The 27,059-nt window shown below is 41.8% G+C and overlaps 1 protein-coding gene across 1 annotated transcript in view; it reads right to left on the bottom strand.

The window, feature by feature from the left end:
* The window catches only part of Grid1 (glutamate receptor, ionotropic, delta 1), a 748,070-nt gene that overhangs the window by 282,866 nt on the left and 438,145 nt on the right, over positions 1-27,059 (bottom strand). The window contains exon 5 of the mRNA XM_013032063.1: positions 12,464-12,517. Within this exon, the coding sequence (XP_012887517.1) occupies positions 12,464-12,517 (54 nt within the window). The remainder of the gene's footprint in view (positions 1-12,463; positions 12,518-27,059) is intronic.

Raw genomic sequence — 27,059 nt, 5'->3', positions numbered from 1 at the left:
CACCCCACACCACTCACCCTCTCTTCACACAATCCCAAGTAACAATTATATTCTTTCTTTGTATACACACACACACACACACACACACCCCTCGTAGTTATTCAGTAGATGTGTGTTGAATGAGCCATGTCTTGTCAAAATGGTAGAGAGACAGGACACTTAAGGAAAAGCTAAGGACTGCTAACAAAAGTCAGCCTGGATTCTCTGGGCTGTTCAAAGAAGAAAAGACCATGAAACACACTGATAGGTGTTGGAAGAAAGAGCTGAGTACTTTCAGCTGAGCTTTAACTGATGCACAGTAATTTGAAAGGCCAAGACAGGGAGAATTACAATCCCAGTAAACCCATATTTCAGTCTGAAAGGACACAACTGAGATTCATCCAGGTGCTGAACCAAACCATGTTCCAATCCCATGTGCTCTGACCTAAAATCAGTGCTGAACTCTCAGTGTTTTCTCCATTCAAATGCCAAGGCAACCTGTCCTGTGGATATTAAGTATTTACTAATAGAATGCTTGCTATCCACTTGAACCCATATTTGGCCACTTTCTGTATATGAGCTCATAATAAACTCTAAGGCTCTCCTAGAAAGACTGCATTCCCAAAGATTGTGACCTAGACCCCCACAATATGTCAGTCCTGTTCTCCAATCAAACCATTGGTACAGCCTCAGATTTCCCTTCCATGGGTTCTGAAAAGGCTGATGGTTAATGTATAGCAACAATGACCTCAAGTATCTTTAACCATAAATGTTAGTTCTTACAGGGTCCCTTTGGTTGAGAAAGAAAAATAGTTTGTATTCTGATTAAGGGGTGGAAATGTGTTACCAGTAAACAGTTGATTTTCTTCAGGTTCTCCTTGTTTAACCTGTTAGCTTGTTTGCATGAGAATCTTTCCTCTCTTCTACAAGGATTTCAAAACAAGGTGCCAATATGCAAACTAGTCTAAAAGAAAGAAATCTAATAATAAATAACAAAAGATTCCTAGAAAAACTCTCCTTAATTAGAACTGTATCACTTCTTCCAAATTATGAAAAACACAAGTATTGTAAGTGTGCAGTCATGCATTCAGGATTCAGAATGCTGGATGTGGGGCAGTGGAAAGAATGGACAGGCAGTGGGGCATAGGTATATAGTTCTTAAATTTGGATTCACTCAAATCTAAATTCAAATCTGAATATGACCATTTATGGGTTATGCCATTTTAAAAAGCCATCCTGAGCCTAACTCAGGAGGCTGAGATCTGAAGATTATGGTTCAAATCCAGCTCAGGCAAGAAAGTCTGTGACACTGATCTCCAATTAACCACCAAAAAGCCAGAAGAGGAGCTGTGACTCAAGTGGTAGAGCACTAGCTTTAAACCAAAAAAGCTCAGCACCAAGAACTGGCACAAAAACAAACACCATGGAAGTCACCCCATCTCTCTTTGTCTTTTTCCTTATTTGTGGAATGGAAGTCATGTAAACTTGTGGTCCATGGGGACTCTGTCTTTCAACCAGGTCATTGTCTTCCAGGTCCCAGTAGAGACAAATGGTCTCTCCCTCCCTGTGGCATGCTGCCTTCACTTGGCTGCCAGGACTGTACTTCTACCTGGGCTCTTCCACCTCAAGCTGCTCCTCCTCAGACTCCTTTGCAGGTCTCCACTCCTTTCTCTGGCTTGCCATTCTTCTCTGTACTCTTTAGAAATGTGCCTTCCCTATTAATGATCTCATGCACTTGCGCCATATTGAAATCTCCTATAGGCTACTAGTTCCTAAATTCTAATACCAGCATTACCTTCCTCTGACCCAAAGCCTACATGGCTGCATCTTCCACATGGTTGTCCAAGACATCTCAAAAGGAACATGTGCAAGCCAGCATCAGTGGCTCATCCTTGTAATCCTAGCTATTCAGGAGGCTGTGACTTGAGGATCACAGTTCAGGCCAGCCCAGACAGGAAAGTCACATCTCCTATCTCCAGCAAAAAGACAGATGAGGAACTATGGCTCAAGTGGTAGAATGCTAGCCTTGAGAATAAAAGCTCAGATAGAGCCCCCAGGTCCTGAGTTCATGTCCCAGGACAAGCATACACATACAATAACAACAACAACAACAAAACCAACATTTTCAAATCCAGCTTCTCATCTTCTCTTTCCAATATGCAGCTTTCTAGTCCTCCCATCTCCAGAAATAACTTCTCTTTCAGGTTCCTCAAGTTGAAAACAAAAACTGAAAACCCTACACAAACAAAATACGTGGAATTATCCTTCAAGTCTCTCTTGCTCTCATAACCCATATGTGATCCAGATAATCTTATCTGCTGCCCCAAATCAAGACTCCAACTACCTCTACACCCTTCCTCCTATTGCTACAGTCCCAGTAACATCCTTTTTCTGCCAATATAACCGTCATAGTCTGTTAATTGTCCTGCTTTCCCCCATCCCTACTCCACTCATCTCTTTTTAAAAGATCTCTTTTTTTTTGGCAACACTGGGATTTGAACTCAGAGCCTCACACTTACCAAGGACTACCACTCGGGGGTGTCTTATTTTTCCCTTTGCTTTAGTTTATTTTTGATATTGTTCTTGTATTTCAGAGGCCAGCCTCAGGCTGAAATCCTGCTACCTCCACCTTCCAAGTAGCTGAGATTATAGGTATGTACTATTACACACACCCTCCCTAAAATCTCTTAAGATAGTCCTCTATTGAATGTTTAAAAATAAATCATGTCTTCTTACTGTGTTTCCCTAAATCTTTGACTTACTTCTCAGTTCATATGGAATAACAGTCATACCATGGCCAAAATGACCCAAATGACCTCTTGCCAGATGAGACAGGAGAATAATTTATGCCCAGTATTTGAAAAAAAGAAAACCTAAGCAATATGTCAAGACCTTATATCTTAAAGGAAAAATCAGGTCCCACTAAACCACAGATATTTTTTTGAGCAGAGGGAATGGAGGGTTTGCTGGTACTAGGGCTTGAACTCAGGGCTTGGGCACTGTCCCTGAGGGGATTTTTTTGCTTACAACTAGCACTCTAGTACCTGAGCCACATCTCCATTTAAGGCTTTTATTTTTGTGGAGTTAATTGGAGATAAGAGTCTGACAGACTTTCCTGCATGGTCTGGCTTCAAACCATGATCTCAGATTTCAGCTTACTGTGTAGCTAGAATTACAGCTATAAGCAATGAATACTCAGTGTTCATTGTCCAAGACATCTTTTGAGATGTCTTGGACATCTTTTGTGGAAGATGCAGCCATGTAGGCTTAGGGTTAGAGGAAGGTAATGCTGGTATTAGAATTTAGGAACTAGAGAGTTTGTAAACCAAATAAAATAATAAATATGATATCAGAACATGATCAAGATGGAAAGAAATCCCTATTAGATTTACCCCCCTCTGTTTAAATAATTTAAAAAACTAAACAAAATTTATGAAACTATAGTTGTTTTTTTTAACACAGGCAGCAGGCAGTGAAGGATAGTGACCTTTCAAGACAGGAAGAAAAGTGCTTACTGTGACTAAATTGGCATAGTATCCCAAGTGAGTTCCCACATCATGGTACAGAGAAAACAGAGAAAGCATGCTGAAGCCAGTCGACTCAGGCCCTGAAAGATATAGGCTGAAGAGACTGACTACATGTAACATATACAAATAATCTTTATGAAAATAATTACATAAAGGCCAGAAAAGGATAAATGAAAATATACAAGTGCCATATATTTATACTGTAAATATAATGATATAATGGTGCATAGATGTTGATCAGGATAAATGAAAGCCCTACCTCTGATTCTCCTTGTGCCAGGGTTCTGAATCTACAGATTCAACTAACCATAAATAGAAAATTTTCAATTAAAAAAGTTACAATGTTTGCTGAAGTATACTATACAATTAACCTGCAATTGTACTGAACCTGGAAAGATTTTTATTTCTTTGTCATTAGTCCCTAAATGAAACATTGTAACAACCATTTAAGTTGTATAGGCTTAGACTGTTTCATCACTTTGCTCTATTGAGCTTTTGGGAATATGACAATTGTTACAAATCACAGGTTTGTAGCAGCCCTGTATATAGCCAGCCATTGGTAGAACATTTGCAAGCACACAAAATCACATTTGATAATTAGTAAGATGTTTCCAATATTCTCATTAGTACTCATTCCGGTAAGAGGCTGTATTAACTATGATCTTTAATGTTACTGTTGTCATTGCTTGGGAACACCAAGAATCTCACCTATATATGAAAGCAAATTTAGCCAGAATATTGATGGCTCATGCCTATAATCTTAGCTACTCTGCAGGCTGATATCTAAAGATCAAAGTTCAAAGCCAGCCCTGGACAGAAAAGGCTGTGAGACTCTAATCTCCAGTTAACCAACAAAAAGCCACAAGTGGGTGTGTGGTTCAAATGGTAGACTGCCAGCCTTGAGTGAAAAGCCAAGCAAGAGTGTGAGGCTCTGAATTAAAGTCTCAGCACTGGCACACACACACACACACACACACACACACACACACACATGCATATATGCACACACATGGACATGTATACACAAAGAATCTTCTAGTATATTCTTGCTCATTGACCACACACCTGACCCCCTAAGAGCCATGAGGGAGATCACATAGAGATGCTTTTGTTTCCATGCCTACCAACACACCATCCATTCTGTGGTCCATGGACCGATGCATCATTGCAACTTTCAAGTATGACTGAAAGGCTGTGCTAACACCAGACAGGATGTATTTCAGGGAACAGAAAATTACTGAGGATAGAGGAAGTCACTTCATAATGATAAAGGGCTAATTAATCAAAGAAAATCCTACACATTTATATCTATGTATGAAAGCTTCAAAATATATTAAGCAACAACTGATCAAACTGCAAAATGAAATAAACACAATTAAAGTTGAATATCTTAGTAGCTCTTTCTCAATAATTGATAGAATAAATAGACAAAAAAGTCATCAAGGATACTAAAGACACACATAAAACTATCAACTCAGTCAGCCTAATTCACATTTATGGACAATTCAGGACAACAGCAGACTACACATCCTTTTCAAGTGCTCAAGAAATATCTACCAAGAAGGACAATATAACACATTGCACTGTCATCAGTCTCAGTATATTTAAAATTATTCAAGTAATAGAGACTATGTTCACTTACCACAGTAGAATTAATAGAAATTTACAACCCAAAGACAATTAAGAATGTCCCCAAATCTTTTTAAGCTAAATAACATACTTACAAACAGTCCATGGGTCAAAGAAGAAATAAAAAAACAATATAGAAAGTATTTTGAATTAAATAATGGACTAAGACATATCAAAATGTATGGGATGGCACTGTCACTTAGAAGGAAATGTAGCTCTAAAATAGGATTTTAAGTCAATAACTCTCCATTTCTCCACAAGGAACAAAAAGAAAAAAAACAATAAACTAAGGCTAATATAAGCAGGAAAAGAAAATACTAAAGACAACAGTGAAGTCAATACAAAAGAAAATACAAAGACTACTAAGAAAAGTCAGTAAAATAAAAGTCCTTTGCAATCAGTAACATCAATAAACATCTAATCAGACAGATCAAGAACAAAAAGGAACCAGGCATTGTTGTGAATGGCTATAATCCCAGCTATTCAGGAAGCAGAGATCAATGGTTGAGGTTTGAGACTAGCCTGGGCAAAAAGAGTTAGCAAGCTCCCATTTCAATGAAGAGGGTTAAGTATGGTAGTGTGCTTCTATAATCTCAGCTATATGAAATGTGTAAGTAAGACATGGGCAACAAATAAAAGACTGGTTAAAATATAACTAAAACAAAAGGGCTGGGAGCATGGCTCAAGTGTTAGAGCACAAACTAGCAGGTATGAGATCCAAGTTCAAGTCCCAGTACAACCAGGACAAAGGAAAAGATAAGCAAAAAAAGAGACATATGAATACATACCATGAGAGTTAACCAATGTCTTTAGATTCATCCATCCAATATTAAGAGGAGAATGAAGGAATATTATGAACTTTATACTTACATGTTTTACAATTTAGAAGAAAGGGGAAATTTTGTGGACATATAACCAGCACTAACTCAAGAAGACATAGGTAGCAGTAGCCCATGTCTACTGAATACATTGATTCATAGTTAAAGCTTTCCTACAAAGAAAAACCTCCAGGCCCAGATGACTTTATTGTTGAGTCTGAACAAACACAGAATAATTAACAATTCTACACAAACTCTTCCAAGATTGAACACTTATCAACTCATTTTTAAATTTCATTTATTTATTTTCATTTTTGTGCCAGTGCTGAGGCTTGAACACAGGCCTTGAATACCATCTCTGAGTTTCTTCGCCCAAGACTGGTGCTCTACTTGAGCCACAGCTTCGTTTATAGCTTTTTGGTGGTTAATTGGAGATAAGAGTCTCATGGACTTTTCTGTCTGGGATATCTTAGAACTGTGATACTCAGCTCTTGGCTTCCTGAGTAGATAGGATTACAGTGGTAAGCCCAGCACCTGGCTCAACTTATATATTGAGGGTAGCTTTACAGAAATTAAAAAAAAAAAAACAGAGAAAGATATTAAAGGAGAAAAGGTGAAATAAAAGGGCAATATCCCTTGTGAACACAGGAAAGAAGTTCTAATCAAAATTTCTCAACTCAAGTGTGACAGAATATACTCAAAGTATGATATCATGACTAACAATCTTTAGCTCAGGGATCCTTGGGTTTATTTAATGTTAGAAGTGAATCAATATAAAATAAACAAAAGGAAAAGAGAAAAAAACACTATGGTCTAAATAGTTGCAAAAGGAGCATAATTTTTAAAAAATCCAGTCATGTGCTAGTGGCTCACACATATAATTCTAGTTACTCAAGAGGCTGAGTACTGAGGATCATGGTTTGAAGCCGGCCTGGGAAGGAAAGTCCATTAGATTCTTATTTCCAATTAACTACCCCCCAAAAAAGCAGAATTGTGGCTTTTGATGACAGTCTTAAGCAAAATAAAAGCTAAGCAACAGAGCCCAGGCTCTAAGTTAAAGCCCCAGGACAGGAGGGAGGAAGGAAGGAAGGAAGGAAGGAAGGAAGGAAGGAAGGAAGGAAGGAAGGAAGGAAGGAAGGAAGGAAAGCAGGCAGGCAGGCAGGCTGGGGGAGAGGGCAAGAGGGAAGGAGGGAAGGAGGGAGGAAGGGGAAATAGCTAAGGGACAAAAATGGGGCTGTGTCATCCTGAAGCAACAAGAACAGGTGAGAGGGACCTTGGCAGATGTGGATAGAGATCCCTGAGATCAGAAACACAGAGCAAGCACTGGGTTTGGAAAGGGCCATGTGTTCTAAGAGGAGCACATGAGATTGAACATGACTTCCAAGCAGGTAAGTCAAGAAGGCAGCTCAAAGGAAAGGTTTGCAATGGACAACATAGGTGGTGGTCATTAGCATGTGTTGGGTATGGAGAAGGGTTGAGAGCCCACTGCCAATGCCTCCCCTTTCCTGAGAACCCGCCTCCACCCAAGCCTGTGGGTCTAAGTGACATGCCAGTCACTTACCGCTTCACCCACTGAGCTCAAACGTTAGGATATCCTTCTGTGTTACTTGATAAGCATCTTAAACAATTTGTATCAAATCCTGCAGTAGTTGCATATGTCTGAAACAATCTGTCTAACAGCATTTTCTGTCTAGCCACAAATACAGCACTTCAATTTCCTATCACAATTCGTTCTTTGGGAGGCTGAGTCATACAGCATGGGCCACAAAAGAATTTCCTCTGGTAAAGACATTTGTATGCCCATGCTCACTGCTGCACTATTTAACCATCACCAAGTTATGAAAACAGCCCAGATGTCCTTCAATGGGTGAATGGATCAAGAAAAGGTGGTATATACATACGGTGGACTCTTACTCATTCATTAGGATGAGTAAGAGATATGGAAGGATCTAGAAAAAATGCATTGAGTAAAATCAGGCTCAGAGCAACAAAGGACCCATATTTTCTCTCACATGTGGAAGTTAGATCTAAATTATGATTCTAGACATAAACATAAATGGGATCATATGCATATACACACAGACATACTATCTAAAATATGGTATACACCAGAGAGTATGATTATGGTGTCACTTTTTTGAGCAACGAATTTACTTTTTAGCAAAATGCATATGAGGAAGCTGGAGCGTATTTTGTGGGAAGGTGAGGAGGTGAGGCCAAGTGGAGGGAGGCAGACAAATGGAGATAGGACATGTGGGAAAACACACATCATAATATTCAATGTACATATGGGAGAATGGAACTGGGTCACTTGAGGAGATGGGTAGGGTTGGGAGAGAAGGGGGAGAATGATGGAAGGGGTGACATTGACCAAGATGCATTATACTCACAAATATCCATATAGAATTGAAACCGCCTCTGTATAGCTACTTAAGAATAATAAAAATACTTAAGAATTTCCTGCAGAAAGTTCTTCAGAGGACAGTTCAATAGGTGCCCATCTTCTGCATAGACAAAGGGGGCCCTAAAGAGGAGGGAATTATCCTGTGTCCATATTCCAGCTGGCACTAAAGATGCCCAAGAGTTGACAACCCGGAATGACCATCTTTCCTGGACTCTGTCCAAGGCCCTGTGGAGATGGAGCACTTTTCCTCACCTGATGGACAAGTCCCAGAGCCTCTCCCCTGCCTCCTCCATGTCAACTGGTCATGAACAGTCAGCTTCTCCTGGAGCGATTGCCTCCATCTCTGAAGTTTGGCTTTTCATCGTGGCCATTTTCTTTTCTCCATGGCAGGCTATGATGGGCTCCTCAATGCAATTGACTCTGCTATGTACATAGATGGTCTCCTCAAGCCCTTTGAGCCATTTACCCTTCACAAAGGGCGCTGAAGACTGTGTAATGAGCCAAATCTTGTCATTTCCTCAAAGGACTCACTCCACTGATCCCCTTGTCTGTATGCGACATTTTCTTTCCCACAAATTCTTTTGAATCCCTCCTCCAAAGTAACTCCTATTGAAGCCAATCAATGAGAATAGAGCTCTACATATGTGGTCACCAGTGTCCCCCACACTGGGGTCCGGAACCCACTCGTGAGGCCCCGGCTGTTTCCAAGGATTCCTTCTCCACAGCAAACAAGGCTGTACTATGCAATACCCACCCTCAATAGAAACAGGGTTAAAAGAATACAAACAAAACATCTGCCCTGGAGTGTTTACTTTACATCTAGAAACATATTAACTGGAGGACAGAGCTACAAGAAAGGAGAGGAGCAAGAGACAGAGCTGCAAAACAAACAAACAAAAAAAGGGAAAATACAGTGGAAAGGGAGCAGGCAAAAATCTGAGCTTGTTTTAGGGGCAAAGCTTCTCCAGAGAGATGGGGAACACTTTGCCAAAATGAGGCATGTGGTAAGTGCACCCCATAGGTCATGCTGGAAGGTAAGCTACCATCAGATGTTTGCCCTTAACTCTCCTCTCCAAAAAAAATATTTTTGCCTTATTTGATCCCTAGTCACTACATGTGACACTCAGAAAAAGTGGCCGAAACTATTTGTCTATGACTCTATATTTAGATAGCTTTACATTTTTTGCAGTACTTGAAATGATATCACCCTACAAGAAGAATGGCAGATCTTTGTTTTCCACAGGGCTATGCTGTAAGGAAACAGTGCTTTTTGCTTTGTGTGCCATTTAGAGAACACTTCAGTCATTCGGCAGAAGCTGCACTGGGGTCCCTGGGTCAAAGCTTCACATTCTTTACCTTTGGATGACAGACTTCAAGAATGTCCATTGGCTATGATCAAAAGCTGGCTGAAAAGGGTCCCTACAGTAGTGTACATCAGAGCCTCAGTGACTAACTTAGGATAGAATCTGACCGTGGCTGTGCCAGTGGCTCATGCCTGTAATCCTAGCCACTCAGGAGACTGCGATCTGAGGATCATGGACCAAAGCCAGTTTGGGCAGAAAAGTCCATGAGACTTTTATCTCCCATTAAACAGCAAAACCTGGAAGTACAGCTATAGCTTAAGTGGTAGAGCATTAGCCTTGAGTGCAAAAAACTAAAGATAGTGTCTTGGCCATGAGTTCAAGTCCCAGTGCCAACACACACACACACACACACACACACACACACGATTCAATGAAAAGTACCAAAACCATGCATACAATGGTGTCATTTGGTGGATGGGATTTGAGAAACAGACAATCTTCATGAAAGAACTTACACTGAATTCCTAGTGACTTAAGAAACTGTCACAAGTGGATCCATGTTCAAAGCCAGACTGGAAAAGATAGATATCAAGACCTCTCAAAGAACAAACTGGGCACTTTGATGTACCCAAGAGTCGGAAGTAGGATGACTTCCCAGGTGAGCCCCAGGCAAAAGCAAGAGACCCTATCTGAAAAACCAACCAAAGCAAACGTGCTTGGAACTTGGCTCCTAGCAAGCACAAGACCCTGGGTTCAATCCTTGGAATTGAAAAAAAAAAAAAGAATCCCATGGGGATCATGGGACGAACCAGCACTCAAGGCTGGTTTAACTGCTGAAACTTCAGTTTTCCTCTTTGTAAAGCAAGCATGGGTGCTGACGAGGACTAAAGATAGAAAGAATATGCAAAGTATTCTAGTGAGGACCTAGCATGGATAAAGGGATGTCAGAAGTGGCCCTTCATCTCCCAAGGAAATGAATCTGATGGTGGAGAAGGGAGCTGAGAAAGGAGGGTACAGTGGTGTATGGGGCCCTTCATTTTGGAGGACATACCTACCCAGGAAACTTAGATGGTGGCCACTGCCTGGCCAGCCTGGGAAGAGCTGCTGACCATGTAGATCACAGCCTTGTTCTGGGGTGAGGCTGTTCCAGGGTAGCTGTGACATCAAGAGGGGACAGGGGCACACCTGTCCTCTGATGACAGAAATGCCAGTGTGCCTGTGAGTGGAGATTATTTGAGGAACAGTCACACTGGGATGTCTGAAGTTCAACCACCAGCCCTGGAGAGGGAGTCAGGAGCTGGCTAGGAATCCATAGGTGCTATTGGCAGGAATTCAGAGGAAAAAGAAGGAACCGGTTAGAAATATGAAACAATGAAGCATGTTTTTGAAGACTGGCCACAGAGAAGCACTGGCTATTCAACGTGCAGAAGTCATCAGGAAAGAAAAGGCAGCACCAGACATCTGACTTCAGAGACGCACGGAACGCTCCTTTTCACTGGAACAAAGGACACTAGGCTTTGAAGAACCCATAGAGGAGCCAGCAAAGCTCAGAGAATCAAACCTTGCTGAGGATCAAGGAGGCTTCATGCAGGCCTTGAAAAGCAGGGAGGGGGAAGTCACATCCCTTTACCTAATTATGAGCCCAACCATCCCATCATCCACACCTCCAGCGACACAGATGGTTACTGCGCATGTGCCGACTGGCCTGTGTAGACATGGGGCACTGAAGACGTTGAATTCATGGAAGAAAATCATGGAAAGTGGGTCCTGCAAACCTGCACATTATTAACATTTTTGTCCCCCAAACCATTTCGGTCCTATTAGCGTGGAGCTAAGGAAGACATACCCATCATAAAAGAAGAAATTACCCACATCTTCCAGAATGAAGCCATTAGAAATAGATCTGCTAATTTGGTTGCAGCTGAAGGCCGCAGCTCTGGTGGAAGTGGCACTGTGAATGCAGTCTCCAAGTGCCCTCCCAGGTGCCAGCATGTGGGTGCATGGGGCCACTCTGGTATGTGCTTCCTCAGAGGGCGTGTGAGCACAGGGAGTTGTTCAGGGAAGTAGAGCGGTAATTAGAGCCACACCTGCCGGCTGGGAGGCCAGGGCCAGGCAGGCAGGACATGTCCCCATTCTCACTGGCATGGCCAGCCAAGGAGACACTTTCTACTTCTCCCCTTGGAAGGGGGGGGCATTGCTGTCCCTCTCTGCACACACACACACTCACACACACAAGCCCACACACACACACATATATATATATATATATATATATATTTACACACATACATGAATATACACTCATGACTGTACACTCCCACACACATACTCATCATGCCCCACCTACACACAATCACATACCTACTTGTACAGATTCACACATACCTGTATACCCTCATACAATACTGACACTTGTCATACCCAGGCACACTTGTACATACCCTTATCAATCTATATGAGGGTGTTACCTTTTATCCTCTCTTTGGTTCTTTGCCCTAACTTTGTGTCCCCAGCCTCTGACGAGCTGCCTTTCTTTCCTCACCCCTACTCTAATACCTGATGCCACTTTTTAACTTTAGTCTTTCTCATGGATACAGGTCTGGATTCTTTCAATGGCTACCATGCTAGCAACTCTCCAACCTCTTGCCTTACCAGGGTGGAGCCTGAGGAACCTTCACTCCAGCCCTTAAAGTCAGAATTGGACATGAATGAATTATTCTTCGTTTTCCCAAGAAGAAAGGGCAGGGGCTCCCTGTACATCATACCCCACACCTTTGTGGGGGGAGGGGGAGTGTTCCTTACCTCATTCACAAAGACCCAGTGGCTGTCCTTGGATGCCAAATTGGTCTCCACTGCCTGCAGAGATGAAAAAAAAAAAGAATGTACATGAATGAAAGCAAGCCAGAAGCTGGCAGACACACTAGATAGTTGCTGAGACGAAGCTTAATAAACAGAGTTCTGGCAGAAATTTTTCTTCACAAAGCATGCCACCCCCCTGAGGCCTGCTCAGGCTGCCTTAGCCACAAGAGGCAGTATCTCAACACAGACTTCAGATTTGCTACAGTTCCAAGTTTTCCTGTACCAGCCTGGAGCAAGGTTAGAGGCTATAGTTCCTGCAGGCATAACAGGGCTGCCACATAAACACAGCCTCCTCTCTCCAAGCATGCAGGAAAACACCTTTCTGTACAGACACTTAGGACCTACTGTCATCATTGCCAGGAGCTATAGAACCAAGAAACTGGAACATTGGATTTGTAGCAGCTTGTCCAGCTGTGCTGAGTGACATTATGTAAACAGAACCCCACAGCTGGGGCCTGGAGCCTCCTCCAGTTCTTTAGTCTATAGGACTAGACTTTGTCTATTTTCTAGGCAATGTGTCCCAACCTCATCATTCTTTCTTCAATCCTATTTGTTAGAGCACTTGACATCCTTGTGCTTGAATGGCTATTGCTCTCTCTCTCTCTCTTTCTTCCTCTCTTTCTTTAATTTAATTACTTTCTTTAATTTACTTGTGTTTGTGTTGGTACTGGGGTTTGAACACAAGGCTTGGGTGCTATCCTTAGCTTTTTCACTCATTGATGGCACTCTATTACTTAAGCCACACCTCTATTTCAGACTTTTTGATGGTTAATTGCGGATAAGAGTCTCATGATATTTCCAGCCTGGTTGTCTTCAAACTATGATCCTCAGATCTTAGCCTCATCAGTAGCAAAGATTACAAACTTGAGTCACCAGCACTTGGCTCTTTATTTCTTTCTATCTTCTCCATCTGGTTGGGGGATTACCTAAGGTCACATCTCTAAGATCATATAAGGGCTCCTGAATCTTGCACCAATACCAATGCATAGCAAGTGTCCAGTTCTACATTATGGAAGGCCAAAGTAGGTAGGAACCAGTTCCTTACATAGTTTCTTATATGTGATTATGAGGTTTATTTTCCAGCTAGAGGAGGCAACAATGCTTGATAGGAAATGTGCTCATTACCTTGCTCATGTAACTGTAACCCCTCTGTACAGGATTTTCACAATAAAAATAGGGATACAGGTGGACCCATTGCTACAATGAGATGTAAGAGACATTATGTCGAAAACAAACGTTACAACTTTGGCACGGGTTGGGGGGAGAAGATGGGAAGGGATGGGAAGGGGAAACAAAGGAGGAGGCAACAATGCTTGATAAGAAATACACTCATTACCTTGCTCATGTCATTGTAACCCCAATTACACAATTAAAAAAAAGAAACAAAAAAATCAAGTGGTACATTAAAAACAGCAGCAAGAAAAAAAAACATAAAAAAGACAAAGAAAAAAAAGTTAGTAGAAAAAAAAAGCCAATAGACTGAAAGAATTAGAAGAGACTGATGGTTTTCAATCATCTGTCATAAGAAGACATTGAGTTTGGCACCATGTTTCAAGCCTGTAATCCTAGATATATGTGAGGCAGAGATTGGGGTATGGTGATTTGATACCAGAGTAGGGACAAAATTCTCAAGACTCCATCTATGTATGGAATGTATGTGGTGTTGCATGCCTGCTCTCTCACCTTTGGGTAGGGGGCCCAATCACTGGGTCCAATGGTGTAGGCCTATCATTCCTAGCAAAACAGGGACACACAAACAGGAGGATCACAGTCCAAGCCAGACTGGGCATAAAGCAAAACTGTCTTTTAAATAACCAATGCAAAAATGGACTAGATGTGTGGCTCAAGTGATAGTAGTGTGCCTGCCTATCAAATGTGAGACCCTGAGTTCAATCCTGCCAAAAACAATTTTTTAAGAAATAAATATTCTGAGTAAACATGTGCCAAATGCACACTGAGACCTGGGCGCTGGCTCAGTCCATCTATGAACCTAGGAGAGTTTTCAGATGGCTTCTATTCACTCTTTGCCTTCTTTGCATTTTGGTCATGAAATGTTCATTATGATTTTGATTAGAAAAAAATGCAGAAAAAAATGCTCCAAAATCATCCCATAATTTTACATAGTGAAAAGTCCCCCATTTATCCCTCCAAATTCATCCTCCAGAAATTGTTTCAAGTGTTACTTTCTAGACGCTTCTACAATCACAGCTATAAGTACTTACTTACATATGCATGTTGAACTAGGTTTTTTGTTGTTAAAAATCACAAGAGGGCTGGGAAGGTGGCTTAGTGGTAGAGTGCTTGCCTAGTACGCATGAAGCTCTGGGTTTTTGATTCCTCAGTATCACATAAACAGAAAAAGCTGGAAGTGGTGCTGTGGCTCAAGTGGTAGAGTGTTGGCCTTGAGCAAAAGAAGCCCAAGGACAGCACCCAGACCCTGAGTTCAAGCCCCAGGACTGGCAAAAAAAATTAACAAAAGAAATCACAAGAGTTACACATCAGGTTACAATGCTCACTTTTTTAAGTTTTTAAATTTTAATTTTATTTTTTAAAATTTATTAGTGTATCAAGAGTATCTTATTTTTATCAGTATATAGAGACTTGACTTCTTCCTTAAGAAATGAGACACAGAAGAGCCAGAGCCAGCACTAGTAACCCAGCCAGCATGTGGCCTAGCAGGATTGCAAGGCTCTGGTGGACCACAGGCCTCCACTGCATGCAGTTCCTCTGCTGGGTAATGTTGCTCAGTGAGAATGAACCAGTTTGCTGATGAGCACAGTGAGGTTTTGAGGATCAAGCCCATGGATTGAGCAGGCAAGTTCTAGGCTCCCATTCCTTTCCAGTCAACTTCCCTCAGGACACCAAGGGTGGGCACCAATCCAGGATGAAGGATACAAAATCCCCCCTCCAGTCTATGAATAAGAGATGCCATGCCTCATGAAGATAAATAAGTACAAAAGTCAGTACAGGAAAAATATGACCTCTGTCATTCAACTCTGGTCATCTATGAATTATAAGTGACACTTCCTTCCTACTATCCGCCAAGGTACGTAACAACACACTCAGTCCTCAGTCCCCAGAGGCAAGTAGAGTAGTATCTATGCGTCCCCAGCCTTCCCCAGAAAGCAGAGATGGGCAGTTGGCTAACTGGTGGTCATTCCTGTGCTGCAAGAGTCCAGTCTTACTTTCCCACTTGCTTGCATTCTGCTTATATCCTCTGACCACATGAGCATTCTCTTGCTCTCCCTCCCTCCCTCCCTCCCTCTCTTTCTTAGTGGCAATGAACTTGGTTGGTTTCTCTTGCTTGACAGTTGCTCTACCAGTGAAGCCATACTGCTATAAGTAACTGGGATCATAGGCATGTGCCTCCTGCCTGGCTTGTTAATAAAGGTCCTCTAATTTTTTGCATGGACTAGCTTTCAAACTTAATCCTCTCTCTCTCTCTCTCTCTCTCTCTCTCTCTCTCGTTGGTCATGGGGCTTGAACTCGGCCTGGGCACTTTCCCTGTCCTCTTCAGCTCAAGGTTCAAGCTTCAAGCTCTACCAGCTGCAGGGATAATAGACCTACCATTTTCTTCATGTGCCTCATCCATCCAATTCTGAATCCTCCCTTCCCTGGGATAAATAAATCACATCCGCACTTGCTTTGTCTTCTGTGGACTCAAGAGCCAATGAGTTTTGGAAGAGTCTAGAATCAAAGTAGATGGACTCCCCTCTACATCCTAGATCCTCTCTCCTTTCAACATGCAGATGTCTTCAGATGCCTCAATGCCTCATTGAGGGAGAGGAAAAAAGAGAATTGGAAATAGATGTTCTGAGAATATATCAGTCACATTGCCAGGCCCTGACTGTGGCTTCAATACCCAATACCTGGGCATTTCCTTAATGATCACATGGAAATATTGACAATCTGCTCATCAAATTTGTATATGATACAAAGCTCATAGGATATTATAAAGTTCCAGAAGGCTCGAACACAACTGAGTCTCTCAACAGATGCAGTTTAACATGAATGAACTCAAATCTTTACACTTGATTTCCAACAGTAAAAAGGCAAATGGAGAAATGGAATTTGAAAACAAAACAGTGCAAGGCAGGAAATAACAGGGTTGGTTCTGTTCTTGGGGTATTCATGGGAAACGCCACACACAAGAGACCAGACATGGAGTAGAACTATGTAAACCAAGAACTTCTTGAAATGACTGAGGATGCTTATAGGCTAGGACAATAGAGGTATTTTTTAAATCTTAATGATTATTTTTTTCTTTTATTAATTTTATGTTTGTGTAGTATTGAGGAATCAAGCCCAGGGTCATGCATGGTAGGCAAGCACTCTACCACTCAGCCATAGCCCCAGCCCTCTAACAGAGGTATCTTAAACACATGAAGAAGTCATATTTGCAGAGAAATTAAGCTGTTCTCTGCAGCTAAATCTCATAGATTTAGAATGAATGATTCCAGGAATGAGAGAGACAGATCAACTCAATGTAGGCGAGAATTTTCTGGCTGTCCAGGTAGTTCAAGAGGAAATGAACTGCCTTGGGGGTAACAAGGTAAGTGCCAACTTGGAGGGCCACCACAGGTGACGGTAGCCCAAATCATGCACTGACATCTCCAGCAGTGATTCTCAAATCTGGTTCCTTGCATAAAACTTTGAAAGAAGCTGGGGAAAATGCAAAAACCCAAGCCCCATTGCTAGGGATCCTACGTCACTGGGAAAGCCAGTGTGCTGAGATTTTGTGTGGTGTTAGAACTCCAGCCCTATCTATCTCTTGGCCTTGGCAGGGGGATTCCTGCTCCGGAATGTATCATTCTGTGAACCTGTGCAGGCGAAAGAGTCTCTGCACTTCTCCATGGATGCCAGCATCACATACAACTTGAGCCAATTGCCAAGAGATCTCAGAGAGCTGTGAGAACACTGGGTCCCCTGAGGAATCTCTGCACCTGGTATCAGACATTCGCATGGAAGGGATTAGTGGAAAGAATTGATTGGAAAACCCCACAAGATGACTGGCCAACTTCACTGTCCTACTTTCCCACTACCAATTAAGCAACAACTAATTTGTCAAGCCTCTTTCCTCCTCCATACAGAGATAAATAGCACTTAGCTGGAGCCTTTTCCCTGAAGGTGCAGCTCATGCAGAGGTGGTAAGAAGGGGCAACTACTACAGACTGAGCAACACCACACCTGCCTCTCTGTGTGATTACAGGAGAGCTGCCAGCTTCGTGGGAAGAGCCCTAACTGCTCACAGCCTGGAGGGCAGGGTTGCTCCCAGCACCACTGGGTCCCCTTCCCACCCCAGTACCAAGCTTTCTCATTGTCTCCCCAGCTACCTCTGTAGTGTTTTCCTTTTTGATGTTGTTGGTCATGAGTTCTGAACCCTGGGCCTGGGCGCTGTCCCTAAGCTCTCACCTCAAGGCTAATGCTCTATCACTTGAGCCACAGCGCAGTTTCTGGTTTTCTGGTGGTTAATTGGAGGTAAGAGACATGCAGACTTTCCTGCCCGGGCTGGCTTTGAACTGCAATCCTCAGATCTCAGCCTCCTAAGTAGTTAGGATTACAGGCATGAGCCACCATGCTTGGCTGTGTATTCCTTTTATCCCTGAAGTGAGAAGCAGTATAGTAAAGTCTCCACTGAGTACCTCTAGGTGACATACTTTATCTCTTCAGGTGCATTTTCTATGACTCCACAGCAGTTAACTGCCAACAGTGCTCCAGTGCTGTACCTAAGTCCTCCTCACAACCTGGTCCTGTGATCTGGATGACCTCTGTGTTCATTCCCAACACCCAAGACTCTCGATGACCTCTCTGTTCATGGCCAACACCCAAGACTCAGGCTGCCGAAACCCTACGAGGCCACTCCCCCATCCTAAGGCTGCTTGCTCCTGGATGGAAACTTCTCCCAGGGCCATTTCAGCTATTTCTGGAATGTCTCCACAGGACAGAAGCCAAAATTACTTCCCTTGGCTTCCTTCACTTTCCTGTCCTACATCCCCACTACCCTGCTATTTTTCTTGTTTGAATTCCTCTGAGGTGTTTCTTAATAAATCACTGTCACATAAACCTTCCTCTCTAAGTTGGCCACTGGGAACTCAACCTGAGACAATACCTCCCACCTATGATAATGTTGAGCATTAAATGATATTAAGTGGGATGCTCTCAGTTCAGGAAGAAGCCCAACAAATGATCAGTCAACATTAAACCCCTCCCTTTTCCTTCTCTCCATGTCTGCCTGACTTCATTCAGTGTTCTCCTGCGTGTGTGTATATGTGTGTGTGTGTGTATATGTGTGTGTGTGTGTGTGTGTGTGTGTGTGTGTGTGTGTGCCAGCTTAGGGCTTGAACTTAGTTCCTGGGTGCTGTCTCTGAGCCATTTTTGCTCAAGGCTTGTGCTCTATCACTTGAGCCACAGTCCCACTTCTAGCTTTTTTGGTAGTTAATTAGACATAAGAGTCCCATGGGCTTTAAACAGTGATCTTCAAATCTCAACCTCCTGAGTAGCTAGGATTACAGGTGTAGTTATTGGTGCTGGGCACAATAGTCTCCTTTGAATGTGCATACCCCCTCATATCCTTCATCTATTCAACAGACAGGGTCTACTATGCCCCGACAGCTGTCCTAATGTTTCCAGACACCAGGGTCAACCATGATGGTCATATCTCTGCTATCAAGGAAGACAATACATACTGCATTTTTTTAATTGTGAAAATACCATAGAGAGGGGTTACAATTACATGGGCAAGGTAATGAGCATTGTTGCCTCCTCCTTTGTTTCCCCTTCCCATTCCTCCCACCCCCACCAAAGTTGTAAAGTTCATTTTTTGATATAATGTCTTGTACATCTCATTGTTGCGATGGGTCCACCTGTATCCCTAGTTAAGTAATTTGTTTTTTCCCTTCCCCTCCACAAATTATACCAACATTAAATACAGTGAAAACAGGGGTTATACCGTGGGGGAGGGACATACAAAACAACATAGAAATCATCTTATAAATATGTTAGAAATAATTGCATGAAAGGCAAAAAAAAAACATTTGAATCCTTATCTTGGGGTTCATTCTCCTAGCATCACCTTATCTGACCTTTTTTGCTTGACTCAAGCATATACTAGTTATTGCAAATAAGGGAAGGCATGAGACCTATGTTTCTTTGGACTTGGCTTACTTCACTTAATATAATTTTTCCATGCCTTTCCATTTCCTAACAAATAGGGCAATGTCATTCTTTCTAATGGAGGCATAGAATTCCATTATATATATAGACCACATTTTCTTGATCCATTCATCTACTGAGGGGCATCTGGGTTGGTTCCATATCTTAGCTATGGTAAATAATGCTGCAATAAACATAGTCGTGCTGGTAGCTTTAGTGTGGCCTTGTTTGTGATCATTTGGGTAAATGCCCAAAAAGTGGGATTGCTGGGTCATAGGGGAGCTCTATATGGAGTCTTTTGAGGAACCTCCATACTGCTTTCCAAAGTGGTTGAACAAGTTTACACTCCCACCAACATTGCAGTAAGGTTCCCTTCTGTCCACATCCCCTCCAGCATCTGTTGTTATTAGAGAATACATACTGCTTTGCAAAGTGTAGTTACTGTCTCCTGCATCCTGGGGCCCCTCACTGCAACAATAGGTGTCTCCCCTCACCTTGGCTGTAGTGAGCCTCTACATCCACATAGCATGTGGGCATTGGAATAAAGAGTTTACACAGACAAATAATTGAGATAAGTGCCTATATCTCACAGGTAGGCACAGGAGAGCTGGCCTCCTATTCAGGATAGGCTCCTGCTCACTCACCTACCCCAGTGGAGAGTTTGGTTCCTAAAGTGCAGGTTTCTACATGAGGCTTGCCACTATGACTTTGGGACAATCCTCAAAATAAAGCAATGTCACAGTGGAGGCCTGAGCAACTGCAGGAACCACATGGTGGAGTCAAAGCCTATATCCCAGTGAGCCCAGAGGATGCTGGTCCAAAGCCTGAGCATAGCTAATTCGTTATGACTCCTACAAAGCCTCGCCAAGCCACCAGAGCCCTTGTGTCTGGCTTCTGTGGCCTGTCAACACCGGAAACACAGAGCTTTAGAAGAGCTGAGGAGAAGAGACATCCAAATTAGCAGGCAGATGCTCATCACACCCTTTGAAGGAGGTGGCAGCTGGTGCTGGTGACCCCCAAACCACAGACAAGCAGACAGTGGAAGGAGGCAGAGCTAGATGCCCACACAAATGCTGGTTTGCTCAGACATCACATATCTACACCAACATATCAATCACTGTCTGTCAGAGGTAGATCCCAGCTAAAAACGGAGGTCATCTTTTTTCTCATCCCCTGCAAAGTCGAGTATAGCTGGGAATGTGTTTCCTTCCTCATGCTCTGCAGCCTAGTGTGAACCTCAGGTACCTTCTCCCACAGACAATGTTGTGGCACATATGACACTCATGTACCATCCTAGAGGTCCAGCAGGAGCTAGGGGACTTTGGAATTCTAGGTGATCCTGCAGGGCCAGGAATGGCTCTTTGACTTGGGCCATGGAAGGCTCCCAGTTGTCCCTTGGTTGGTGCAGTGGTGAAGATCCATTCTAACATCCAAGAGCCAAGATGCAAGCAGGGAAGAAAGTACTAAGCACACTTCAGGAAACACCTCCATCCTGGGTAACCTTCCCCAACCCTTAAACTTGGACACAACTAAATCTGAACCATTTCCAAGGGTAACAAGAGCCTGCTTCTATATAAAGCCCATACCTTTACTTCACAACCCACAGGCCTCATTTGCACAACAACAACCTAACCAAGCAGACAGTTCTGTGCCTGACTCGCCAATGGCAGCTGGGACCTCCATCCAAACAGACCTTGCAGAAAATCCCTGTAGCCAAAGCTCCAACTCTCTCCAAAGTCATTGTTCCTAACACACTGCTCTCTTAAAGGCTCAAACAGCTGCCTAAGGAGATGCACGTGAGCCTTCTGGCCCAAGCCCAGTCCCCTGACAAGAGGAACTAAGTAACCCTTTTCCTTGTATCTATAAAACAAATCACTCCAAGCAACAGAAGCTTCCTTCCCCAGGTTAACTTGTTCTCTTAGGCCTGTGAGCATTGTTCCACTTGTGTTCTTAAGTGTGATCCTGTTTTACTTATCTTGGCCTCTGGGATGAGTAAATGGAGTGGAGGAAAAAAAAACAATGTCCACATGGAAGCCTTCCAGCTCCTCTGTGGAGGATTTATTTTACCAAGTGCAAATGCCACCGATTATTTATGTGTGCATTAATTGTTGGCCACTTATCTAGGCACCCCCCCTCCCAACACTCCGAGCCTGAGATAATAAAAGCTTGTAGGCAATTAGCATCTTTTTAAAGCCTCAGCCTTAATACGTGAGAACATTCCCTCCACAGAGCCCAGGGCTTGGCATTTTCCCAAAAACAGATATTGAGCTAATGTCAAAGACCCACTGCTGCCTTTGCAACAACATGCTATTTTGGAGCAATACTCCCTGAGCAATGCCACATCTCCAAGGCAGTAGATATCACAATCCTTACATATACACATTTACAAGGAAGGGACTAGCTAGCTGCAAAATGACCAATGGCTCGAGGAGCCCACTTATAGAACATCAGCAAAGGAGCCATCCTGAGTCATGAGACCCAGAAGCTCCACCTAGAATGGCCAGGCAACCTGAAAAGGTCCAATTACCATAAACTATCTGGGACCACGCTGTGTCTCCTAGGGTCTTTTGTTCTTGACAAGGGCCAAAGCTTCTGATCCAGATACTTTTGTTTAGCATAGGCTTGCATCCAGAACTTCTTTGGACTTTGTCTCAGAATTATCCCAATAGCTCCTATTTCTGGTTATCTTTATTCCTCAATCATTGAAAAATATTGGACCTAATTAGGGTCCAGTTGTGTTCCCCTGAGCACTTTCTAAGAACCAGCCCTTCCTAACCATGTTTTCCTACTTTATCCACCTTTCTGTTGGAGTCTTCTCAAATCCCAGGAGCCCACCCATGGGGGAACAGGAAGCTGACAGCCCAGAAAAAGACAGTGTAGGATGGGGTATAGGGAAATGGACTTCAGAATACGCATAAAGGGTATTTAAATAGGGAAAGATGAAGTAAAACTCTCCCTTTACACAGATGACATGATCTTGTATTTAAAGAACACCATGGACTCCACTCCCAAGCTACTAGAGCTGACTCAAAACTTTGGCAAAGTAGCAAGTTATAAAATTAACCCATAAAAATCAATGGCTTTCTTGTATGCCAACAATAAGAAGAGCACAGCTGAAGTTAGGAAAACAACTCCTATTGTAATAGCACCACAAAAAATAAAATACCTAGGAATAAAGTTAACTAAAGGAGTGAAGGACCTCTATGATGAAAACATTAAAAACCTGAAAAAGGAAATTAAAGCAGAACTAAGAAAGTGGTAAAATCTTCCATGCCCCTGGATTGGGAGGAGTAATTCGTGAAAATGGCAATACTTCACAAGGCTATCTACAAATTTAATGTGATACCTATCAATATCCCAACCTCATTTTCAAGAAAATAGAAGAAGCAACTCAAAAATTCATATGGAACAAGAAAAGACCCTGAATAGCAAAAACAATCCTTAGCAGAAAGAACAGTGCTGGAATATCAATACCAAATTTCAAACCCTACTACAAAGCCATAGCAATCAAAACAGCTTGGTACTTGCATAGAATAGACCTGAAGAACAATGGGATAGAACCAAAGACCCAGAAATGAACCTACAGACCTATAGCCACCTAATCTTTGATAAAGGGACAAAAAAAAATAGAATGGAAGAAAATAGTCCCTTCAGTAAATGGTGCTGGAAAAACTTGTTAAACACCTGTAGAAAAACTAATGTTAGATCCTTATACATCACCCTGCACCAGAATCAACTCCAAATGGATCAAAGACCTCAAAGGAAAAGCAGACACCCTGAAAATTACAGGGTGGAATAGGAGAAACTCTAGGGCTCCTTGGCACAGTCTGAAATTTTCTTAATAGAGACACAGAAACACAACAAATCAAAGAAAGTTTGGACAAATGGGATTGCATGAAACTGCAGATCTTCTCCGTGGCAAAGGACATAGCTAGCAAGATCAATAGAAAGCCCACAGATTGGGAGAAGATCTTCACTAGCTATACAATAAACCAGGGTCTCATATCTAAAATATACTTAGAACTCAAAAAATTAAGTCACCCTACAGCAAAGGCGGTACTCAGAGCCAAGTTTATAGCTCTGAGTTCCTACATTAACAAATTGGAGAGATCTGAAACCAACAATTTAACGAGGCACCTAAAACTCCTTGAAAAAAGAGCAGTAAGCCCCAATCCAGTAGATGGAAAGAAATAATTAAAATTAAATCAGAAATAAATGAATTAGAGTTAATAAAAACTATAGAAAGGATCAACAAAACAAAGAGTTGGTTCTTCAAAAAAATAATAAAATTGACAGACCCTTAGCAAATCTTATTAGAAAAAAAGAACACACCCAAATAAACAAACTCAGAGATGATAATGGAAACATCACTACAGAAACAATCAAGATTCAAAATATAATAAGGGGATACTTCTCAAACCTTTATGTTAATACGTTTGAGAATCTGAAAGATATGGACAAATTCTAGAAAATATTGACATGCCCAACTAAACCAAGATGATTTAAACCAACTTAACAGACCCATATCAAACACAGAAATCTCACCCAAGAAAAGCCCAGGACTGGATGGGTTTACAGCTGAATGCTACAAGCCCTTCAAAGCCGAACTCACACCAAAACTCCTCCAACTCTTCAATGAAATTGAAAGTGAACGTTCACTACCAAACTTTCTATGAAGCCATCATTACCCACATCCCAAAACCAGGTAGAGACTCATCAAAGAAAGAGAACTATAGACCCATTTCTTTGATGAACATCAACACAAAACTTCTCAGCAAAATATTGGCCAATTGACTTCAACAACTCAACTTGTGGAGGAGATGGGGAAAAACAAGTCGTTTAAGGATACAGGTGGACCTGTTGCAACAAAGAGAAGTACAAGTTGTCATGTCAAAAACGAGCTTTACAATGTTGGTGCAGGGGAGGGGGAAGGATGGGGACTGGGGGAGGAGGGGGGAGGCTGGGAAGGGATGTGAAGGATAAACAAAGGAGGAGGCTGCAGTGCTTGGTAAGAAATGTACGCATTATCCTGCCCATGTAATTGTAACCCCTCTGTACAGTATGTTCACAAATAAAATAAAATAAATTAAAAAAAAACAACTCATCAAAAAAATAATACAACATGATCAAACAGGATTCATTTCAGGGATGCAAAGCTGGTTCAATATACTCAGATCAATTAATATAATTCATATCAACAAGAGCTAGGATAAGAACCACATGGTTATCTCAATAGATGCAGAAAAAGTTTTTGAGAAGATCCAACACCCCTTTATGATGAAAGCTCTGGAAAAAAATTAGGAATCCATGGAACATTCCTCAATATAATAAAGGCTGTGTATTACCTACAGCCAGAATTATACTTAATGTTGAAAAGTTAAAGCCATTTCCTCTAAATTCAGGAATGAGACAAGGATGTCCGCTCTCTCCACTCCTCTTCAACTTAGCTTAAGAATGCCTAGCTAGGTCAATAAGACAAGATGCAAACATAAAGGGGATACAAATAAGGAAAGATGGAATAAAACTTTCCCTCTTTGCAGATGACATGATCTTGTATTTAAAGAACCCCATGGACTCCACTACCAAGCTACTAGAGCTGATTTGAAACTTTGGCAAAGTAGCAGGGTATAAAATTAATCCTCAGAAATCAATGGCTTTCCTGTATGCCAATAACAAGAAGAGCATGGCTAAAATTAGGAAAGCAGCCCTTTTTGTAATAGCCCCACAAAAAATAAAATACCTAGGAGTTAACTAAAGAGGAGAAGGGCCTCTATGATGAAAACTTTAAAAATCTGAAAAAGGAAATAAAGCAGAACTAAGGAAATAGTAAAAAACCTACCATGCTCCTGGGTTGGGAAGATTGACATCATGAAAATGGCAATACTGCCAAAGGCTATCTACAACTTCAATGCCATGCCTATCAATATCCCAGTCTCATTTTTTAATGAAATAGAAGAAGCAATCAAAAATTCATATGGAACAATAAAAGACCCCGAATAGCAAAAACAATCCTTAGCAGAAAACACATCTCTGGAGGAATATCCATTTCAAGTTGAAAACTCTACTACAAAGCGATAGTAATAAAAACAGGTTTTTTGTTGCTTTCTATGTTCCTCCCCCACGGTATAACCCCTGTTTTCACTTTACTTGATGTCAGTATAATTTGGGGAGGGAGAGGGAAAAAACAAAATGTTTAAATAGGGATACAGGTTGACCCATTGTAACAATGAGATGTACAAGACGACTGTTGAACAATGAAATTTACAATTTAGCCGGGGGGGGGTAGTTTTGGAAGTGGTAGGGATGGGATGGTAGGGGGGAAAAACAAAGGAGGAGGCAACAATACTTGATAAGAAATGTACTCATTACCTTGCTCATGTAACCCCTCTGTACAGAATTTTCACAATAAAAAAACTTACTAAAAAAATCTTGGGGGGGCAGGGAGAATTGGGTGGGGGGTGGGGGAGGATGGGAAGGGATGGGAAGGGGAAACAAAGGAGGAGGCTACAATGCTTGATAAGAAATGTACTCATTATCTTGCCCATGTAATTGTAACCCCTCTGTACAATATTTTCACAATTAAATAAATAAAATAAACAGCTAAAAATAAACAAAAAAAATCTTGGTACTAGCACAAGAACAGACCTGAGTACCAATGGAATAGGACTGAAGACCTAGAAATGAAGCCACCTAATCTTTGACAAGGGAGCGAAAAGACATAGAATGGAAGAAAGACAGCCTCTTTACTAAATTGTGCTGGCAAAACTGGTTAAACACCTGTGGAAAACTAAAGGTAGATCCCCATATATCACCCTGCACCAGAATCAACTCCAAATGGATCAAAGACCTCGAAGTAAAAACAGACACCCTGAAAACATTACAGGAAGGAATAGGAGAAACTCTAGGGCTCCTTAGCACAGGCTGAAATTTTCTTAATAGAGACACAGAAACACAACAAATCAAAGAAAGTTTGGACAAAAGGGATTGCATGAAACTGCAGACCTTCTGCATGGCAAAGAACATAGCTAGCAAGATCAATAGAAAGCCCACGGATTGGGAGAAGATCTTCACTAGTCATACAATGGACAAGGGTCTCATATCTAAAATATACTTAGAACTCAAAAAATTAAATCCCCCCAAAACAAATCCTCAAAGAAACAACTGCCCGATAAATAAGTGGACTAAAGACTTAAAGAGAAACTTCTCTGAAGAGGAAATAAGAATGGTCAATAAACACATAAAGAAATGCTCAACCTCTCTAGCCATAAAAGAAATGCAAATCAAAACAAGATTGAGATACCACCTCACCCTAGTTAGAATGGCTATAATGAAGGGGCTATCTTTCTTCCATTCTATTTTTTTATTGTGAAAATACCATACAGAGGGG

This window comes from Dipodomys ordii, unplaced genomic scaffold, assembly GCF_000151885.1.
Source record: "Dipodomys ordii isolate 6190 unplaced genomic scaffold, Dord_2.0 Scaffold148, whole genome shotgun sequence".
Lineage (NCBI taxonomy): Eukaryota > Metazoa > Chordata > Mammalia > Rodentia > Heteromyidae > Dipodomys > Dipodomys ordii.
Note: the sequence above shows the minus strand (reverse complement) of the source record. Positions and strands in the feature narration are given on the sequence as shown.